The sequence below is a fragment of the Oreochromis niloticus genome, linkage group LG18 (assembly GCF_001858045.2).
Source record: "Oreochromis niloticus isolate F11D_XX linkage group LG18, O_niloticus_UMD_NMBU, whole genome shotgun sequence".
NCBI lineage: Eukaryota > Metazoa > Chordata > Actinopteri > Cichliformes > Cichlidae > Oreochromis > Oreochromis niloticus.
Window position 1 is genome coordinate 14,407,458 of NC_031982.2, and position 13,492 is coordinate 14,420,949.

Genomic DNA, 13,492 nt, shown 5'->3' on the forward strand with positions numbered 1-13,492 from the left:
TGGTGAACACACACATTACACTGTCTTATTAAGAGGCAACTTCACATGAAGGTAAGAGTAATGGACCCTTCTATTGTTACTAGTGCAGTGTTGGTAAGGTGATAATGAGTTAGCTCCAGAAGTGTCCAAAAGTACATTCAGGGGATGCCAACCCCAAAAAAGCATGGCTATCATGTTTCGAGAACTATCTGCACCGCTAAACGCACTCAGGATTTTTTAAAGATACAAATGTAATGTTTGTTATGACCCAGCGCTTATGGTTTCTAATGATATCAGCTAATATTCAAGAATTATTGAAGCTTGGAAAGACACCAAGCTAACTGCCATTATTTGTGCTGCACTGCATTTGAACACGCCGTGATTTTCTAATATAATAGAGTAACATAGGAAGCAAGCACATGAGGCCACTAAATGTAATTTCCCAGTTGTGGTCACAGAGATATCTGTTAAGCAAAACCATACAAAACCTTATTTATTATTCAGGACTCTAGCATTAGATTACTTGTTAGACTTCTCTCTTTTTTTATATGACTTAAAAAACCTTGAATTCATGTATTTTATTATTATTAGACATGTTTTCATTTAACCTGATTTTTTGTTTTTAAAATTCACTTTTTCTTCTCCTGAAAACTCTTTTTTTAGATTAGAAACCCCTCATTTAATAAACCTCGTTAGGCCCCTGTAGGAGGGCTGAGACACAACATGAAACACATCCATCTTCCCCAAATCCCCAAGCAGCCAAAAGAGCAAATTGATAAAGTGAATAGGTCTTGTATTTATTATTCAGCAGTTTCACAAATACAGGAGTACAAATTAATGTGGTGGAGAGCCAAGGCCTGAACAAATCTGTTTTTTTTTGGCTGTTCTCATTTGGGTTTGCCACAGCAGATCATTTGCCTCCGTAGCACCCGAGCATCCTCTTCTGTCATACCAACCCTCGACATGTCCTCCTTCAGTGGATCTTCTCTGTGGTCTTCCTCTTTTCCTCCTGCCTGGCAGCTCCATATTCAGCATCCTATGTCCCTCCTCTGCACATGTCCAAGCCGCTCTAACTTCCTGTCTAAATGGCTGAGCCTGAACTGTCCTTCTGACACATTTATTTCTAATTCTGACCATCCTGCTCGAAAAACAAAAACCTTAACATCTTCAGCTCTGCTCCCTCCAGCGCCATCTCTCTCCATCTCTTGTGTTTTGTCAGGGCCACCGTCTCCAAACCATGCATCGCAGCAGGTCTCGCTACCATTTTTTAAACCTTCTCTTTCACTCTTGTTGCTATCTTCTGTTACAACCCCCCCTTTGGATGGTTGACCCCAGCTATGTATGCTTATCTACCTTCACTGCCTCTCCTCCTTGCATCTTTATTGTCAGAATGAGAGGAGTAGAGGCTCTCCCTCATTCACTCACGTGTACTCTGTCTCGCTTCTATCGACTTTCATTCCTCTTCTCTCCAGAGCATACCTCCACCTCTCCAGGATCTCTTCACATCACAATGTCATCTGCAAATGACATCTAAAGAGACTCCTGCCTGACCTCCTCTGTTAAACTGTTAAACAGTCCATCACCACTCCAAACAAGAAAGGGGTCAGAGCTGATTCGTCAACTTACTCCACCTTGAACCCACATGTCTTTCCTACGCACACCTCACCACTCTCTTGCTGTCCTCATACATGTCCCGCTCCACCCTCACGTACTTCTGTGCCGGTCCTGACTTCCTCATGCAGTACCCCATTTCCTCCCTTATCACTATCAGGTGTTTTACCTAGATCCACAGCGCAACTCTTTATGACTTTCTCTATACTTCTCCACAAATCCAAACCGAGATTACTTAATCAAAAGAAACAGACCAAAATACAACAACGTCCCTCTCTAGCCAGGATAAACAAAAGAAAACTTTTCAAAAGAAATGGCAGCTCACTCATTTAAACACAAAGCCTGCAGGAGATGCTACAAATAAACACAGGTCTGGCTTATAGAAGATGGAGAAGCAGACAATCTTCAGTCTAGGTAATAGTCGTCTTGTTTTCTTACATGGTGAGGGCTTGAGCCAAGACTTCACCATGTAAGGAACCACATTCTGAGTTGTACCTGAGCCACATCAGTCACAGCCAGGCACCCACACATCCTAATTACCATACTCAGCCTGACACTGTGCAGACCTCCCTGCCCTCTCATCATAGGTTTAAAATGTGGCTAGAGACAGTGAAATGTGCTAAATTTATGTACAATGATACTTCTGGTCTCATGCAGTTCAGAAGTTGTGATTGGCTTGTCAGATTAAATAGGGGGTCTCACATATTACAGTGCTGCAAAAAGACCGGGTGCTCAAAGCTGCTTCTGCTCATAGGCAAGCCATAAAGGAGGGTCATTCTTCTTCTGAGCTGTATAACGTTCAACATGTGCTATTTTTGTCCTGTATCTGGGAAATTTCTGAAAAACATCAACATCTATTGGGTGGACTGAGACTGTTTAAGGTCATGAATCCTACTGACTTTGGAGACTGACTGTCTTTACTCTGATTTTTGTTTCAGGGCCACCACGAGGTTGACATTTTTGGCTTCAGGTTAAAACATTTTGATCAGTCATATTCCACAGCATTTGGGTCTCATAGCCATGGTGTCCTAAGTATAAGGAAGGTTGGAATTTATGGATCCCAAACAGTAGACAGAGTGTTTCGAGTGCTGGTAGAGGTCTTTTATAGTTGTAACAGTCACAAAAATAAGTATCTACACTGCAATACAATATATGCGAGGCTTCTCTATCGCTGCCTTCTCTTTTGCAGTTAGCTGTATGTGACTGCCCTCTTGTGGAACTGCAAGGTCCATGTAAAAAAAACCCCCAAACAAACCAAAAACACCACCAAAAACAAAAAACAAAAAACGAAATCCTGTTAACGTCTGCTTATCAAAGCTGAAGAGATTGAAGTAATGAAAGATACTCATCATCATACTCTCATCAAGAAAACAAGAAAAAGAACTTAAAACATATCACACACACACACACACACACACACACACACACACACACACACACACACACTAACCAACAGGCACATGCATCAGTCATTCTGAGGCTGCCACATGTGAGGATGCCTTCAGGGGCTGAAAATGGAGATAAGGTGCTGGTTGAATGTGGGGGAGCTGAGAGCACCTCTGTGTCTGCTATGTCCTCCCACTCAGTGTGCAGTGCGAGAGGCAGACACAGAGCATTTAGTCTATTTCAATCCCCGGAAATGTGAGGCCTTTTCTTCACTGTTCCCTCCAAGACCAGAGTGACTCATCCACACTTGTACACAATCAGACTTCCGCAGGCGGCGAGGCAACGATTCCAGAGAAATCAGACCCACTAAATGGATTACGATTATCAGTCACATGCAAATGACTTAACCTGCTGTCAAAGAATGGCAAAGGTTTGTAGGTTTGTTTTAACTTTACACATACACACCGGACAGTTACAGAGAGCAATACAGGCATAAACCTGAAACTAAGTGTAGATGTTTTTTTTGTGCATGTGCAAAGGAAAACATAAAACACACAAAAGCATCAGCAACAACAGCACTCAGAGAGCACAACTCCTCCCACAGGACAAGGGTGATATAGCTTTTAATGTTTTATTACAACACTATTTTTATAACAACACCTGACCTTTGACCTATGACCTTAATAAAATACACAATTTTAGTATGTAATGCTTTATCTTTACCCGTATGATTGGCTATAATCCTTGGCTTCTATAATCTGGAAAAACCTGAAATTTTACGATGTTTACATGGAGTTTGTGATTTTGCTAAACTTTATGGCATCATTGTGACGTCACACTGCGTCATATTGAAAAAATAAAGTGTGTTTTAGAGCTGTCTTTATGCCCTTTCATTTGAGATGTTATATTTGATATGGTTTGTTGGAATTGTTTTTCAAGATTAACTTTGACTTTGGGGGCTAACAATGAAGGTCAATGACAAATGCTTAGCCAACCTAGGTACTCATGCCCCCCCCCAAGATCTAGTATATTTTGGTGAAGTTTGAAGATGATCCATAAAAAACTGTGGGTACATTTGGTGTGACCTAGACCCAAATTTCACTAAATTAAATGAGGTCCGGCTGTTATTGGTACCTACCTTCACATAAAATTTGAACATGATATCCTGAAAACTGTGGACGTTAGACTGCAGGACAGACAAAGCAAGAAAACCGACTACATTGTCCCTCCCTTCTGGGGGAGAATGAATTAAAAGGAAGAAACCGGTAAGGAAACTTGCTTCTGCGCATGCTGTTGCCCACGCTAAAGCAAAACAGGACTGCAAGAATACAATCAGGGTCCAGAGGCTTGCTTTATTAGCCACCATGACTGCTGTCCTTTTAAAATATTTAGACTGGTATTATGCTGCTCTGAGTCACCCGCTAGACACAACAGAACGGAATAAACTGCCCTATTTGAAAGGATCTGCTTAAGATGTATCTGTATTCATGGAGTGTTTCATTTTTTATGCAGTCCCTAATTTTATTTACTACTTTATGTTATTTATTCATTTTTCCCCACATTGTCCCAAAGATATTTTAAAGCATCACTGTTTATCTGGATAGTTTGAAAAGGCTTATAAAGGCAACATTATTCAAATAATATCCTCTAATATAATATTTTTTGAAGGATCGTGAGCCAAGATAAGTATGTATGAAGTTATCAAAGTAAAAAAAAAAAATGCACAGAGAATGGCTTTTGCTTTGACTGTTTGCCTGTGGCAAATTTCCAGCAACAATGAGATAGCTTTGCTGTAACCTTATCAGACAAGATGTCACAGATATAAAGTTACTAATGTAAATACTAGTGGACCAAGTAAAGAGCCCTGTAGGACCTCTGTAGAATAATGTTATTACATTATTATTATTATTATTATTATTGTTATTCAGTATAACAATCTGTCAAAACTAATAAAAAAAGCATATTGAAATTATGGACTGAAATGCAGAATAGCTTTTTGAGCTCCTCTGGATTCAAAACCTCCCCATTCGGCCAGCTGTCCTCTCATTGGCTGCCTCTTGCAAACAGAAACTTTGAATAACAGGCTGGTGTAATGTCTGTACTCACAGACCTCATTAATTGACTTTAGCCTTGTTTAATATAGGCACTGAACATTATAGATTTAAAATTTATGGTTAAATATTATTTCTGAATCACAGCAATGACAAAAAATAGTCAAATATATCATTTTGAGGTATTTCAGTACTAAAATACTTAAATTAACTTCTGGCTTTGTTTTTGTTTGTTTTTTTAAAAATTCTGCTCAAAGGAGGATCGCCATTATTCATATAGTGGTGATCACGATGTCTCAAAAGATGCTAGAGAAGGAGATGTCCCACAGGATGCCATGCAAAGTGTACTCATGGTGGGATCTCAGCTCAAGAGTCTTAAATTTTGGTGAATCAGTTCTGTGATTCACATTCAGTGTTTGAATTCTGCTTGTTTCTCTCAATATAAGACACTGAACTGAGGAAGTCGGGTTTTTTTCTCTTGAAAAATAACATGGAGTCCTTAAGAGATAAGCGATAGCATTAATTCTTTATTGTCATTATAGTCATACCAAGTACAATAGTACAACGAAATTGGAAACTGTCGTGCACTATGCAAAACACAACACAACACAACACAGTTACTTAACTTAATAAAAAATAAATTAAAAAGAATGAGTGTATGTTTTTATTGCACACTGTTATTATTATTATTATTATTGTTGTTATTGCCCCCCCCCCCCAAAAAAAAAGTCCAGTGAGGTAGCCAGTCGGGTCAGAATTGATCAGGGCTATTGCCCTGTTGTAAAAGCTGTCCTTCAGTCTGTTTGTCCACAACCTCAGCAGCCTGAATCTCCTGCCAGACGGCAGCAGCTTAAACACCCGGTGTCCTGGGTGTGTACAGTCCTGTAGGATGCTGTGTGCCCTTTTGAGACAGCAACTGCTGTACAGGTCATTCAGGGAGGGAAGAGGATGTCCAATGACTTTCTGGGCCATATTGATGACCCTCTGAAGTGCCTTTATGTGTGCCGTGGTGCAGCTGGAGAATCACACACAGATGCGGTATGTCAGCACACTTTCAATGGAGCGACGGTAGAAGACGATGAACCATTTTTCTGAGGAGTCTCAGAAAATGGTGACGCTGTTGGGCCTTCTTTAAAGGAAGTGTTTAAGCTCCATTGAAGGTCTGTGTCTATGTGCACATCCAGGAACTTGAAACTGGACACCCTTTCCACACACTCCCCATTGATGCTGACAGGCTGCAGCTCAGACTTCCTCCTTTTACCAGCTCTTTTGTCTTGGTGATATTAAGGTCCAGGTTGTTGTCTGCACACCAATCCGACAGCCTCTGAACCTCAGCTCTGTGTGCCGTCTCGTCTCCCGCAGAGATGAGCCCCACCAACAGACACTTTTGAACAACAGATTTGTCAGTGCACACCATTTAACTTTCAAACCCTTTCAAATGATTCTGTGATAAACTGCAGTCTCCATCTTACTTTCATCCCTTGCTGAGCTGTAATCCCTCCTTTGAAACTGCTGCAGTGTTAAGCGTAAGAGTACCTACAGCAAACGTTTATTTCAACTTTCTTTTCTAGGGTTTCTCAGCTGTTTCTCGGCTATACATGATTGCCCTCTTGTGGTTAGACTGGACACAGCTTCAGTATTCACCTTCACATCCTCATTTCAAACTAAGAGTCTAAAGCCTCATTTGACACATCTGTAAATATTTACTGATATAGATTTAAAAGAAAGAAATATTCAGCAGTGAAGACACCGTGATTAGCAGAAGCATGTAGAACACATTCACGCATCACTGGCAGTATAAAATGGACCGAAAATGGAGATAAGATGCTGGATGAATGTGGGGGAGCTGACAGCACCTCTGTGTCTGCTATGTCCTCCCACTCAGTGCGCAGTGTGAGAGGCAGACACAGAGCATTTAGTCTATTTCAGTCCCTGGAAATGTGAGGCCTTTTCTTCACTGTTCCCTCCAAGACCAGAGTGACTCATCCACACTTGTACACAATCAGACTTCTGCAAGCAGTGAGGCAAAAAGGAAAGGAAAACAAAAATTAACTACCCAGTGGGACATGAGGCAGTTAATCAATAATCTGATCCGCACCACTCATGTTTTACTGTTTGTTGATGCTGTCATAAAAACATTTCGGTATCACTGTTTTATCTCCCTTTATTTTCTTATCGTATCTTTCTGTCCTTTCATATCTTTCATTTGACAGACCAATCACGTGGAATCTGTTTGATACTTTACGAAAAATACCCTCAGTGTATTATATTCTTTAGCATTACTCATGACTTGTGCACATTTGCCTGCTGTTATCAACATTCTGAAGTACGTCCTTATTAGTCATGACACAAAACACAGCACAGGTTGTCTGTGGTTCAGTAGGGAGAGGAGTTCATACATTTCATGTAATAAGATTTCCAGGTGTCTTTAAAAAGAAGCTGAACCCCTGTTTGCCTCAGATGCACTCATGTGTGTGATACTGTAAATAAACAGTGCTATAAACAGTATTAACAGATTTATTAGACCACCCGTCATTACAACAAGAAAACAACTATTTTATAACTGCCATTCAAACCTAAAAATGACTGAATTCATGTTTTTCTACCCATATTTGAGGCCACTGGACGTCTCAGAGTCACAATTCAATCAAGTATAACATTTATTGTTGAGGAATACAAGTGAAAAAAAGTAATTCAGCATCTTAATGAAAAATAATAATGTTCTTCACTGTTTTCTCTGCTTTTTTTTGTAAAATAATAAAATTGGAAATTCATGCATTGCAAACAATAATATATTTTAATACTAAAAATGTCATTTTGATTAAAGAGCTTGTGCACACTGGTGGATTAATCTTTACAGCTGTGGCATAAAGTGTTAACACTGTACATAAAAGGCCAGTTTCCAAACATTACAATGTGTTAATACAATGTGGTGGTGTCTATAAGGCTGTAAATGTAAGTGACACCAACATCTGTTATAATGATTTAAGAAAAACAATTAAATGTTGTATATCTTGTCAGTAAGCTTAGTCACTTGCTGATATACATGTCCTGATGGGAAACTTGTGTAAGGAAATCCTGTTGTTTACTTGTAAAAGCCTAATAAAAAATCACCTTTGATACAACACCATAAAAAAAATCATGATAATGATGTGTTTTTTTCGTTTTGAGAAAATAAACAAGGTTACTTCCTTTTAGTGTATGCTATATAATGCCTTGTAGGGAGAGGCGCTTGCAGCATATCCCGAGAAACAGAACGAGTGAAATGATGAAGACCTTACTGACTGTGTTAACCGTCTCCCTGTTCTACCTGTGTGTGGCTGAGGTAAGTCAGCTGGACGGCCAAGCAGGAGAAGCCAATCCAACTGAGAGTCCCGTCATCGTTTCAGCCTGTCCATGTGCTGAAGACACAGCAGAGAACGAGAAAAACTACATCCAACTTGCTTTAATGTTAAAAGGACTGGAGGCCAAGCTGAAGGACACTGAGAAGCAGTTTGAGAAAAAGCTGGCGAATCTGAGGTCAGAGATCCAAGGTAAGATCATACTGTACACCTGTTAGTTTTTATTTTATTAGTTCCATTTTATTAAGCCAAAGAAAACTTTATAATAATCTCTTATATTCATGCTACACCTCAAGGCAGTCGAGTGGCATTTGGTGCATCCATCAGCAATGTTGGAAATATTGGACCATACAATACAGAGATCACACTGCTCTACAGGAATGTCTACTTTAACTCAGGCTCTTACAACCCTGCAACAGGTAAACCTAACATAATTATATGTATTTGTACACATTGGTTTATTGGTTAGTTTTGCAGTATTTGTACTGTATTTCACTACCACTAAACTTCTTAATGCCTTATAAGCTGTAACTGTGTCCATCATCTCCAGGTATTTTCACTGCTCCGGTCAGAGGAGTTTATTACTTCAGCTTCTCTGGTCATAATATGTCATCTAGACCGATGGGGCTGCGACTGATGAAGAATGGAGAGCAGATGGTGACAGTGTACAACCATCCTGCTGAACAACGCTATGACACAGGCACCAATGGCATGACTCTGCAGCTGGCTGCAGGAGACCAGGTGTACATGAGGCTCCGTCCGGACACCTGGATTCATGATAATAACAACAACCACAGCACCTTCATCGGTTATTTGTTATTCCCTCTGTGAGCTCAGACAAGCATGATTTAAATAGCAAATGAGTAAACAGAACAATATTGACATGCAGGGTTTGGGTGATTATTTTTGGTGGTGACAGAGGTGGCAGGGTTACAGTAACAATCTACAGCTTTAGAACTTGGTGGTGGTGTCAGAATTAAAACCAGTATTTTATAGGAGTTTGTGTCTCAATGGAACAATAAAGTCTGAATACGTGCAGCAAGTTCACTTCTCCTTTTTTTTAGTCAGGAAGGCTCCTCTGGCTCATTTTAAGGTAAACGTAGATATATATATTTGTGTATATTTGATGTCTAGAAGTGATTTCTCAGTTATAATTAATAAAAGAGGTATTCTGATTTAAGTCTGTGTATTTCTATTTTTTGTTATTATGTGCAAAGCCATCCAGACTTGGGCTGAGTTAAGGTCACTAAAGTTCTCGCTACATCTGGCCACGTTTGTGGAAATTATTCTGTTACAACAGCTATAAATAAAATTAATAATATGAAGAATTAAACACAACAATTATTACTATTTGTTATTAATTAATTAATTGATGACAATTAATAATCCAAAATTAGGTAATGTGTACTATTAATCTATATGAAATATATTAATAAGTAGAATCATATATAATTGAAAAAAACAAAATACAAAACATTTTTTAATACAAGTATTAAATAACTGCATTGTGGTTTTGCATGTAAGCATGTAGCATGTTCAAATTTACTCATGAACACAAAACATAAAATACCACATCTTTGAAAGTGTTTGGTAATGAAACAAAAAGATGGACAAACATCAAACCTCTTTTCTGGTGAAAAGAGATGAAAAAGGAAAGATGGCTGTACAGTTGATCCTTAGGGTATAACTGAACAAATATGGTATATTTAAAAAAAAAAAACATTAAACAAGAGTTTGCTGGTGGTATTGTGCTCACATTCGATAAAAAAATCACTTTTCCTTAGATGATTTTATTTTTCGTTTACAGAAGTCATTTCACAAAACTAGAAGTGTCAAGTGTTTGGATTACCAAAACGAGCAGAACACCATCCCTACAGATACACTAAGATACACTGAAAATGCTACGTCCTGATGAACAGAATCAACTTTCCTTACATGGATTATTGAGCATGCATCTAAATATTATAATTATAGTTAGATTGTTATTTCAAATAAAATACATTTAAATTCCATTTAATTACCGGGGAACTATGCACTCAATCACGGGATACATTATAATATGTTAGCCAGAAACATTATGAAGGAGTGGGTAAACTTGAGCACTGTAGTGATTTAGGGGGAATCAAAGAGAGAAAGCAAAAAACAATAGCGAAAAAGTTACTGAGTAAATAACAGGAAATGCATGAAAGCGAGACACAAACAGTGCACAGCAAAAAATGGAAACCTGCACAAAGAACTACAGAAAATACAACAAAGGTTCACCCTTGTCTGAGAGACCTACAGTTATGTCCTACCTGCCCACCCTTGACAAAAACTTAAAGACATAAAGTTAGTTATTTAATGGTTTGTATGTGTGCCGCCTCTCTTATATGCTTAAGGTAAGGATTCATACAGCTCCTGTGTGCCACTGCTCTCAATGTGCATTTAAGAAAATACACCATCCTTCAGCATTTTGTACTGAGATTGATGGCTGGAGAACAGTGAAGACAGTGTGTAAAATTTCTATTGGTTAAATAAAATATCATTCAGGTCTGTTGAAATGACAAACTTTTGAGTCCATCTGCAGTGTTCAATATGACACAACCAGAGGTCAAGGTAGCCACAGTTTGTTGGCATAGCTGGACTGGCCATCGGGCATACCGGGCATTTGCTCGGTGGGCCGCTGGTGATTTTTTGTTTTTATGGGCCGATGGATTTTTTTTTTTTTTTTTTTTTTTTTTAGGAAGCGTATATATAATGAAATGTGTTGGATTGGCCAATTGGCCATGATCGACTCTGGGCTGGACCAATTACAGCCGAGGAGGCCGGATGCACCCTCCCCCTTGTTTAGCGATCTTATAGACGTACTAAAGAAAATTGAGAACAAAAAAAGAAAAGGAGGTGTTTATGAAAATATCACTAAATCTGTCATTTATTAATTTTAATATTAATTAATTATCATGTCTCACCTCTAGTGTTCTTGGTCTTAATTTAAGGTTTTTCCTATAGAGATTGACAGACCACGTGACTTTCGCGCACTGCATGCCGGGAACTCGAGGCAAAACAATCCAAGTACCGCATCAAATGCAAGCATTTGCAGCACCGCAAAACGTTCATTCTCCGGTTCCAGTACCTTCTTGGTTTTTCTTTCCTCACCAAAAAAGGAATGTACAAAACTAAGGAGAACAATGCCGGTCCGTACAAAGACAGACTCGACGAAAAGTCAAAGAAAAGATAAGAGGAAAAAATCAAAGGAGGGAAAGGGTCAGACCCTTAAGAGCACACAGAGTGGACAAAAGACGTCAGGGTGCTGCCCAACTTTCACCACGCTCAGATTTATAATTATACGGTTCTTGGAGTGAGTGCATACACTCATGAAGTTTTTAGTAACTTCAGGTCACTGCAACAAGCCCAGGTACAGTTTACCGTCGGATGGGTACAGGACCTTGAAATGAACCGTGTAGAACGAAAGACCATCATACGAACAAAGGTAAGTTTACCAGTCTCATAAATCGTCGTCATAAATACACAATCGTTAACCGTTTATTAATATAACCTTTGAGCTCAACGGTAATTAATTAGTAGTGGAAATAATTTCTGGTAGGCATTACAGAAATGTAGCAGTTGTAGCTGGGATATAATATACTGAGTGTGAACATTCTCAAAACTGTATTGTATATAGTTTTTTTTTTTATTGTGTAAATTTAATTTTTGTAAAACTAAGGTTCCACATGTCACTGTTGAAGTGAGGCATTAATCAGTGTGACACCACTTGTAAACATGCTGCATGTGTGGGGGTTCCCAGCCAGAGCTGCATGGACTCCACACTGGTGAGGCACACTCTCTGTAGCTCCTCAACCTGTATTAAATTATACATTTAAATTTGGTGTATTTTTCTTTAATAAGTATTAGTTCTTTTGGCTAAAAGCTCCCAAAGTGTTTTTGATTACTTTGAACGAGGAAAATAGTAATTGGAACTGCCTTTTATCTGTTACACCATCCGTTTATGTGTTCCTTACTTGTGCTAAACAGGGATGAGCAGAGGCGTGCTGTTGCTGTGTGACACTGATTTTGCTGCTCCACTTTGTGTTTTAGGTATGTGTAAATGTATAGTTTTTGTTTTCTGTGTATAATGAGTTCATGATCTGAGGCTGCACACTGAATAGCATTTTCAGCCATGTTGGTAAAAGTTAAAGTTGTTTGAATATGTATTGTGTATTTGATCCATCTTAATGGGAATTTGAATATTATAAGTTATTATTAGTGGCTTATTTTTGACTGCACCTTGCTTCATCTTTGTCTCTGTTTTACCCCACTATAACGTTTGATTTAAATGTGGCTGTTGAGAAAAACCACACCGTTGTTTTGATAGATTGTATTTTCTTTTATATATTGGAAGCAGAGCTGCATGGACTCCACACTGGGATGAGCAGAGGCGTGCTGTTGCTGTGTGACACTGATTTTGCTGCTCCACTTTGTGTTTTAGAGCTGCATGGACTCCACACTGAGCTGCATGGACTCCACACTGAAATAAATCCAGTTTCCAGCCAGTCTGTGTCTGTCGTCACAACGCAGTCAACCGTTCGAAATCTGCTACACAGTGACAATAATATTGTATGTTGTAATCGCACTGGACAGTTAGTGATACAAAACAACTGTTTTATCCTGTGAATAAAAGTATATGTTTCTGTCAATGTACCGTGGTAATAACAGAAGCGAAACGCAATATTGTGTCAGGACAATTCACTATTTATGCACAATAAACAAAGGAGCATAACGCGACCATTTCTGTTCAGCGCCAGACTTGCTTGTAACCTATATCACCAATTATGTTATGAAAAATGACGTATTAACTACTACAAAACACTGACCTTTGTGGGAATGCTTGGAGCAGACTAACATGTGAGCTGGAGTGTTCTGAGACGTTATATTTGGTATATCCAGACCATCCGTCGGCTCTTACTTCGGAAACATGTCTTAAAAAAATTCTCTTCAACGACATAATCCGATAAAAAAAAAACGATCTCTTTACCCGTCGGCTTCCCGTGGCCGTCATGCGACCGGCTATTGCAGTTAATAATACAACAGCTTCTTGCCATTTTTTTGTGTTTCTTTTTATCGCTGTGTAACTGAGTTCAATTGAAA

General features: G+C 38.9%; 1 protein-coding gene and 1 long non-coding RNA gene across 2 annotated transcripts; both read left to right on the forward strand.

The window, feature by feature from the left end:
• The first annotated feature begins 8,248 nt into the window (after positions 1-8,248).
• On the forward strand, positions 8,249-9,544 carry LOC106098066 (complement C1q-like protein 2). The gene is made up of 3 exons (XM_013270130.3): positions 8,249-8,560; positions 8,665-8,787; positions 8,919-9,544. The coding sequence occupies exons 1-3, from the start codon at positions 8,293-8,295 to the stop codon at positions 9,197-9,199; spliced, it is 672 nt and encodes a 223-aa protein (XP_013125584.1). The 5' UTR covers positions 8,249-8,292; the 3' UTR covers positions 9,200-9,544.
• Positions 9,545-11,983: 2,439 nt separating this feature from the next.
• On the forward strand, positions 11,984-12,988 carry LOC109195472 (uncharacterized). The gene is made up of 3 exons (XR_002057070.2): positions 11,984-12,177; positions 12,380-12,442; positions 12,750-12,988. It is a non-coding gene; the product is annotated as an uncharacterized LOC109195472 (long non-coding RNA).
• Positions 12,989-13,492: the final 504 nt, after the last annotated feature.

What these genes read in the sequence shown, in the direction of transcription:
- LOC106098066 (XM_013270130.3), top strand. Translation starts at nt 8,293, where the DNA reads ATGATGAAGACCTTACTGACTGTGTTAACCGTCTCCCTGTTCTACCTG. An exon ending in TCTGAGGTCAGAGATCCAAG is followed by an intron (nt 8,561 to 8,664) that starts GTAAGATCATAC and finishes CTACACCTCAAG; the next exon opens with GCAGTCGAGTGGCATTTGGT. An exon ending in CTCTTACAACCCTGCAACAG is followed by an intron (nt 8,788 to 8,918) that starts GTAAACCTAACA and finishes CATCATCTCCAG; the next exon opens with GTATTTTCACTGCTCCGGTC.